This window comes from Diplotaxodon limnothrissa, linkage group LG19 (assembly GCF_057381915.1).
Source record: "Diplotaxodon limnothrissa isolate DT_005_m linkage group LG19, D_limnothrissa_male_GT1.1, whole genome shotgun sequence".
Taxonomy (NCBI): Eukaryota; Metazoa; Chordata; class Actinopteri; order Cichliformes; family Cichlidae; genus Diplotaxodon; species Diplotaxodon limnothrissa.
The window spans coordinates 27,948,776-27,957,636 of NC_140614.1; the positions used below are offsets into that span (position 1 = coordinate 27,948,776).

The following is an 8,861-nucleotide window of genomic DNA, read 5'->3' on the forward strand; positions in this document are numbered from 1 at the left end:
ACAAATGTTAAACCTCTGCTTCTAGATTAACTTACATGAAATAAAGGTAAGTAAAATCTAAATTTTGGACAGAGCCATTTGGCAGATACATTTATAATTTAACTCATTATAAAACAGTTGCATTGTTGCGTGAACAATGCAACCCTACGTCTTTAAATACAGCTAGTGCCCCAGTGTACCCAGTAGAAAGATTGTAAAGTTATACTTCCGGTTATTACTTTCAAAATAAATCGTAGCGCTTAGCTTAGTTTAATTGAGTTTTTCTTTTTTGCCAGTAACCAACAACAACTTTGGCATTTTGCTAAAAAAAATATTTGAATTCAAAACAAGTTGATCATAATATCATCAAAGAATTGCTACATTACGACACTCTCGCGCTTTTATTTTGAACGCCAAAACACTATACATCCGCTTTACCGTGCCAATTACATGCTAGCTTGACACCTTAACTGCATCCATATGGCTCGAGATTGGATGTGGGAAATAAGAAATCTGTGCTGCTAGCTAACGTTGCACAGCTGTTGCCAGCGGGGGTAACGGCCAGAGAAGAAGCGAGATCCTCTCCTGCGGGACAGAAAAAGTCCCGCTAGACTCGTCGCACTTTTTAAAAGAGCAAGTTTACACTGAAAGACGAACATGCCTTCGACTAAATAGCTGTGGTGGAGGTCGAGGATGGCCGCAGACGTAGATAAAAGAATCCCGGAGGAAGAGAAAAAGATTGCGCCGCAGAATGGGAAGCAGAGCCCGGGCTCGAGATCCTGGATCTACAGGGGGATGTGGACTTGGGTGGTCGCCTGTGCTGTTCCTCTGTTCGCTTTTGGGATAAAGTACTACCAAGATGCCCAGCTCCTCAAACGTCATGTAAGACCCAAATCTGTAATTATGTTATATCACAGTTTAACAGTGATCTCGACTTGGTGGGTCTAGCTGTGTTAATAGAAACTTTGCAGTGACCTTCTCGTCCTTTTGAGGACCCATGATTACATTAAAATCAGCGCAGGGACATTCTGCTGTTATCTTGCAGTAGTTTTCTCTGTAACCGATGTGTTTCGATTATTTATTTAGCGGACACGCAGTCACCATAAAGCTCCACATCTGCAGTTTTTCCACCCCCGTAGTGTTTTATTATAGGGGGGTGGGTCTTTGTCACAGCTGCTAAAACTCACCCCCTTGTCCAAATCCAGACTTGTTTGGTTACTGAGGGTCTCCAAGTTGTTCTTGCACCTCCCTCCCCCTCTTCCCTCCATTGTAAGGTCGCTGGTAGGCACGCGTCTGCTTCAGAAAGGGTGGTTTGACTGAAATGCATGCTAGGAATCTGCCTCCTCAGGGATGATCTTTATCCAGGCAGGATGCTCAGTCATTTGGGATAATGTAGCACATTACTTTAAATGTGTCACACATCTGAGCGAATGTTTTTGTAGTTGTAATAATTTAAAATATTTGCATTTCATGTGATGGGGTCTTAATGTCCTAATATTTTTTATGCTGCATTAAAAAAAAGCATATGAATTGACCGTGAAGATCAGTCTAATGCATGTGTCCCTCCAATAGGAAGAGAGTGTTCGGACACTGGGTGCCGAGGGGCTTTTTCTCTTCTCCTCTTTAGACACGGACCACGACTTCTATCTCAGTCCGGAGGAGTTTAAACCTATTGCAGAGAAGCTCACAGGTGCATCATGTTACCTTTCTTTGTGCTTGTCACTTTTGTCCAATCATTTTCCTTCAGTCTCCTTTGTTACCTATCCTTGTGGTCACAAGCTTACATATACTCATGAGGCATGAATTTCAAAGTAGGGCTGCCAGAAACGATTATTTTGATAGTAGACTAGTCACCGATTATTTTTGCGATTAGTCGACTAATTAGATCATGCATCCATTGGACGTAAAACGTACAGTTCATTGCACCAGCATGCATCTGCTCTTATATAACTATCATTAGCTTACAGCTTTAAGTGTGTAAGGTATGTGCTAACTAAAAATAAAGACAAGATGATAGTTTATTACATTTTAATGAAATTTGCAGATTGTTTCGGTGAAGTTTAATAAACTCCTTGCTATCTAAAATATAACAGGACACCGGAGTATATTCTCGAGCATCTCACACTTCTGATAATCAGCTGTCTGCTTGACGTTTATTCAGCTGTGTAAAAACTATAACTTTAATCTCAGCCAAACCGATTTACTCAGGAACAAATAAAATACTAAAAAAAAGCCAAACAATAACATTTGTAAGTTATCTAAGTGAATTATATATGTTTAACCTGAGTAGCGAAAGACAGCAGTGGGTTTGAAAACGATTTGCCGGGAGTCCGGTGCTCTCATGGGCTCCAGTGAGCCTTGTCCCCGGCTAGCTATCGAGCTAGTGGGTAACAGACGTCTCCGAAAACGTCGGAGCGCTTTTGAAAATATGTGGTGTCCTGATAAACTGAGCAGATATTTGAGGTTTACACAGCTACATTCTCGCCTGAAAATATGTTAAACGTTTATTTTGTGACCCAGAAAGAATAATAAGAGTAATATTAAAACTAGCTGCCACCACTGTTGGAAACTGAGCTGGGCTGCGCTATGAATTCTGGGACACAGCTTCTTCTTCTTCGGGGTTTAACGGCAGCTGGCATCCTTGTACATGCAGTGCTGCCATCTTCTGTTTCAGTCCGTTATTACACTCTTAAATCCTACTACTTATTCCTGCGGCTTTTGTGATCTTACAAAGCTTCAAACGACGCGTCGACTATTAAATCAGTCGTCGACGGTTTTGATAGTCAACGTAATCGTGACTATTCGACTAATCGTGGCAGCCCTATTTCAAAGTAATCAGATTTTACTGATTCGTTTGAATAGTTCTTTTTTTCAGGGTGGAATGATTGTGCAGCATACATCTTTAAGAGAAACTACCAGCTGTAGTCAATTATGATCACTAAGGAGAAGTTAATTGGACTTGGCCTTCAAGGTTAAAGACATTACAGAACCTTCGGCACCACTTAGCTATAAAGCATGTCTACTTGTTCCGTCCTTGAAAAAGAACAGTTCAAAGAAAAAATTAAATGCCCCAAATCATCATGACATTCACGTACATAATAATAATAATAATGGATTGGATTTATATAGCGCTTTTCAAGGCACCCAAAGCGCTTTACAATACCACTATTCATTCACTCTCACATTCATACATGAGTGTATGTAAACTTGTGACCACAAATGTATAGCCTCACACTGACTCTGGTTTACTTACAGGGATTACAAACCCAGCGGATTTTGAGGAGGAAGCGATCCATGATCCCAACGGGGAGACTTTAACCTTGGAAGCCAAAATGCAGCCTCTCCTGCTTGACTCCATGACAAAAAGCAAAGATGGTTTCCTTGGAGTAAGACAATACCAAACTCTGCGTGCTTCCTTTATGCTGCTGGTTTATTGTTCTCTTTCTCATCGCTGCTCTACAGCGTCTGCAGAGGACTGCTTTAATCAAAATCACAGCACAGAAAATCCCAGAAGGGGCTAAATTATAGCATGTTGATGCAGTTATTGTTGATAAATGTGCTTGTACATTGTCTGACTGTCTTACTCAGCTCTTTGTGAATGCAGCTCATTCAAAAGGTGCAAGCAGCCTTGAATTGAATCCAGAATGAAACTGCTGAGAATTTGTAATGCTTGTGCTTTCCAAAATTACCTTCCTCCATCTCTTTCAGGTTTCTCACAGCTCTCTGAGCGGGCTGCGGTCTTGGAAGAGCCCAGCAGTGCCTTCTTCGTCCTTCTCTGCAAGCCAGTTTAGGGTGTTCTTGCCCCCGAAGAACAAGATAGAAGTCGGTGACACGTGGTGGGTGATCCCCAGCGAGCTCAACATTTTCACTGGATACCTGCCCAATAACCGTTATCACCCTCCCACACCGAGGGGCAGAGAGGTAGCCTAAAAATCCATCTCTGTTTGGCCTATGGTTAGATTGTAACATGCGATTATTGCACTGTATAGTGGCTGATGGTTCTTTGGCTCTTGGTGCAGGTACTCATCCACTCCTTGTTGAGCATGTTCCACCCTCAGCCCTTCATCAAAACCCGCTTTGCTCCGCAGGGTGCAGTCGCCTGCATCCGAGCCAGCAACGACTTCTATTATGACATTATCTTCAGGTGAGGAGGGAGTAAGGAGGATGGCGGTGTTTTTTAATACGTTTGAACTATTAAACTGCAAAATATGTGTATTATGCATTAGTGCTGATTGATGTCTAAAGCACACAGTGAATTTTAAATTTATTACGAGTCACTGTGTTCACTTTATTATTCTGTCAAAGGTTTTACAGGAATTCTGTGTGGATGAATTCCACTTTTAGTTCGTAAGGAAGCAAAAGATGGAATTATTTGTTCTTATGCTCATTCATGACTTTTTAGTTTCCAGCTTTAGTTCCATATGACAGCCACAAACCATAGACAGAGTGAGCCCGGTTCTGCCCCCCCCCCCCCCCCCCCCCCCCCCCCCCCCCTGCTATCGCCAAGTTCTTGTCACAGGGAGTGGGCTGATTGTTGGGGTTTTCTCTTTATTATTGTAGGGTCTTTACCTTGCAATATAAAGCGCCTTGAGGTGACTTTTGTGGTGATTTGGTGCTATATAAATACAATTGAATTGAAAAAGCACTCTAATTGTAAATATTTAAAGCAGAAGTTTCAAACTCGCTCAAAGGCATGTTGGAAAATGAGAAAAGCACGTATGTTGATGTGCTTTAAATAAATATGTAGACTGCCCTACGATCAACTCACAAGAACCCGTTTCACAAGCCTGAATGTGACAACTAGTGGCAGCTTTTAGAAGACAAAATTCAATCAGATAAAACACAATAATGAAGATTTACTACTTGTGATCTTGCATGTATTTCTACAAATCTCACGGAGCCTGTTTCAGGGGCCTGAAAGCAACAACTCAGTACTCATGTGGGAGATTTCAATTAAAAGAAAAACAGTTAGTAGTTATAGTAGTTAAAATTCTTTGACAGTAGCCTTTATCTCATTGCAGATGGTTGTACAGACCATTCCTTACACTTGGTAAATAAAAAATCAGTCTCCCGCCTCTCGCAAAATTGTCTGCCTCCAGCATCAACTGGCCTTTTCTGTTACTCTGAGCTTAGTAGCTTGCAGGTGCAGTGGAAGGGCACCCTTTTGTTTAACTTGCTGTGTGCGTGAGATGCATGTTGCTATGGGGACCATTCCCAGAAATGGGCTGGCCAAAATGTCCTGAAAACCCAAAGTGATATGTGGGTAGGATTCAGTTAATTCTTGAGTTTGACACCTGTGGTTTGAAGTCTTTGTGATGCTGCTGTAGTAAAATAAAGCCTCTGACAGCTTTGTGAAGGTCGAAAATCAAAACACCGTGCAAATGTTATGACCCGACTCCCTGGTTAGTTCTTGTAGGGATTTCTGACAGAGACTTACGTGCCCTCAATTTTTACTCCTTCTGTTCACCCCCTGCAGGATTCATGCAGAATTCCAGCTCAATGATATTCCAGATTTTCCCTTCTGGTTCACACCAGGCCAGTTCACTGGCAATATTGTCCTTTCTAAAGACGCCTCTCACGTCCGCCTCTTCCACCTTTATGTCCCCAATAACAGGTAAATCCCTCTCATACACACACAAACTGTCACACGTGTTCATATACTCCCCTATCGATGGATCGTTGTGAAGTTTGGGTGCCACCTGTGCTGTGTTACAGGTCTCTGAATGTAGACATGGAGTGGCTCTACGGAGCCAGTGAGAGCAGCAATATGGAGGTGGACATTGGTTACCTGCCACAGGTATGGCTGTTTATCTCAACACTAACTGTTCTCATCACTGTGTAGCTACATCAGTATTGTTTTTGGCTGACTGTCCTAACTTAGTCTTTAAGTTAAGTCACATCTATTTGATTTCCAGTCAATCAAACAGTATTAATGTCACGGTAACTGCCTGTTTTGACTTTAATTTAAAATACATATGGATTAAATACTTATGAACGTGTGGAATTTCACAGAATGTAAAAGATGATCCTCAGAAAAGACACACAAGAGTGTCTGATGTAAAGCGTGTGTACTATGTCTAACGAGAACTTGCGTTTGCAGTTAGAGCTCCAGTCGGCGGGCCCGTCCACTCCCTCCGTCATCACTGACGAGCAGGGTAATATCATTGATCGGCGTGACAGCAGCAATGAGCCCATCCAGTTTGTCTTTGAGGAAATCCACTGGACCTCTGAGATCAGTCAGGAGGAAGCTGCTCACCGCGTGGAGGTCACCTTCTATCCCTTTAAGAAGGTAATTCTCTATGTTCGAATAAGTTGGTGATTGTGTTATTGCACACAGTGTCGGTGTAACACTGTGCTCCTTCCCAGGTGTCCTACCTGCCTTTTTCAGAGGCTTTCGATCGAGCCCAAGCAGAGAAAAAGCTGGTGCACTCTATTCTGCTGTGGGGAGCTTTAGATGACCAGTCATGCTGAGGTGAGATAATGTCATGCTTCAAAAGTGCATCACAGTCATTAAATTTAAGCTGCTAGCTTTCTAAAGGCATACCATTACCAATTAAATATTACTGTAAAGTGCACTTAAGCCCATTTTCTGAAATGGCAGGTAAATACAGGTGTTACTAATGATGTACTAATTATGTTAATTAAGGATCTGTGACAGTTACTCATGTCATTATTAATACCTGTGCTGGTTAATTATAATTCATTCAGTCTGCCAACTTTGACGACCATTACACCTATTTGGAGTTCTACCTTGTTCCTAATATGTTCACCGTATCTTTGTCTCCTCCCCACGCTTTTATAGGTTCGGGGCGAACTCTCCGGGAGACAGTCCTGGAAAGTTCGCCCGTCCTCGCCCTCCTCAACCAGAGCTTTATAAGCAGCTGGTCTCTGGTCAAAGAGCTGGAGAACCTGCAGGTAAGCAGCTACAGTGATGAAAAATCCAGAAAGTTGTGCAATTACTGAAAAATGTGCTTATCTTCTTACTTTAAGTACAGCTGTGTTTCCACTTAATAAATATCCTGCTTCCTGTTTTCCCAGGCTGATGAGCAAAACCCTGCGTTGAGTGAAAAGGCTCGCTTACACCTTGAAAAGTACAGTTTTCCTGTGGAGATGATGGTGGCTCTGCCCAATGGAACCATTGTAAATATTATTTTTCATAGAATTAAATCATAGGCAAAAGCACACTATTGGGAATATTAGGATAATAAATGTTGGCTATCTGCATTCTCCATGTTGCATTAGCAGTGAAACGACACAGTCAACTGTAAGGCTGATGGCAATGAAATAATAAAAATGAAATACGGTAACATTAGCTTAAGTGGATGCATCATATCCCTGTAAGTGCCCACACACTAGCCAAGCATAATAAAACTGGCAGAGATATGGAAGACTCTGCCAAAAATGTACTACATAGAAAGTTATTTACAGTTTTATTAGCAGCTATTGCAGAAAGTCTTACTTTGAAAATGCCATATTAACCCTGACTGACCAAGTATAGATGCGAAGAAGAAAGAAGCCTCTAAAGCCTTTTATCCTCTTTTATGTGGTTTCAGGTTCATCACATCAATGCCAACTTCTTCTTAGATCAAACTGCCATGAAACCCGAGGAGGAAGAAGCAACTTTCAGCTTCTCTGGCGACTTCGAAGATCCCTCCACATCCACTTATATCAGCTTTCTGAAAGAGGGCTTGGAGAAAGCCAAGGAGTACCTGGCACAGTAATGTGTTTGAGCTTAACCAGACTGGGCAAATGATCCAAGATTAGGAAAACCTACTAAGCATCTGGTGGCGTTCCTCTTCTGTGTGTGTTGGCAGCTGGAAACATTTTTGCCTTCTGTACTCTTTGCTACTATTTATTTGGACGACTCTCTCGGTTAAAAAAAAAAAAGAAGTTTTATATAGTATTTGTATTGTGACAAGTAGAAATCCAAAGGCCTTCCACGCTGAGCAGGAACAAATACAGTATGTCACACATTTAGACTTGCTCTTTATCCTTGTAGCTGCTGAATAACTTAGCTATAAGATATAGATGGAGGCCTACCAAGTCCCAGTTTAGTGTCAGTACCATTCTTTAGTGCGTTACATCCAGTATTGTGTTCAGTATTTCTTCTTTTATGTGGTGGTGTTGCATGTGCAGTATTTATTGACTAACTGAGCTTCTCTGCTGAGTGTACCCAGAGACGGAGCTGCTGTTGTTGTTTCCTCCAGCTGTGTTTCTGCAGTTAGTGAAGGCTTTGCCTGAAAGCTCTCCCCGAGCTGGGTAACGCCTGATGTTCTTGTTGAGGCTGCTGGAGGGAAACACCCTTCTCTGACTCGGGACAAAGGCATGAAGAGGAACTTAGAAACTGGACTGGAGAACGTAAAATGAATGAATCAGACGTTTTCCCATATAGCTTGTGTTTAAAACCAAATGTTACAATCTATTCACAGAACGATATGACCACACCAAAGAACTTCTCTTTTACTGTGTAAGCAGATGAATTTGTTAGGCTGCTTTCCTATTATGGCTCATATCTGTGTAAATCAGGGTGAAAAACAGTTGGATTGTTTCTTTAGTGAGGAGCAAATAATTTCTCTGTCTCTCTTCCCATCGTATAAACAGAACAGTTGGCATCTTCAAGTCCTAATTTCAGAACAGAAGAGCCCAATGATCTCACACACACACACCCATGTGAAATATCTTGCTGCTTGGAGCCTTTAGAGAGAAAACTCCCCCAATATTCTTCTGTAACTAGCAGTGCCGTTTGATTTTCACTTGTATAACAAAAACATTTTTTTTAAACAAAAAGAATTGTTTTCTTTATAACACACACACACACACACACACACACACACACACACACACACACGTTTAAATTCACATTGTGCTGATTTTTATTAACG

General features: G+C 41.7%; 1 protein-coding gene across 1 annotated transcript; it reads left to right on the forward strand.

Annotated features, from left to right (window-relative positions):
• The first annotated feature begins 544 nt into the window (after window positions 1-544).
• Window positions 545-8,714, forward strand: selenon (selenoprotein N). Its single transcript, XM_085342673.1, has 12 exons — window positions 545-861; window positions 1,552-1,669; window positions 3,235-3,365; window positions 3,688-3,900; window positions 3,999-4,123; window positions 5,456-5,593; window positions 5,695-5,776; window positions 6,080-6,268; window positions 6,346-6,451; window positions 6,782-6,894; window positions 7,018-7,119; window positions 7,533-8,714. The coding sequence occupies exons 1-12, from the start codon at window positions 673-675 to the stop codon at window positions 7,698-7,700; spliced, it is 1,674 nt and encodes a 557-aa protein (XP_085198799.1). The 5' UTR covers window positions 545-672; the 3' UTR covers window positions 7,701-8,714.
• The last annotated feature ends 147 nt before the right edge of the window (window positions 8,715-8,861 follow it).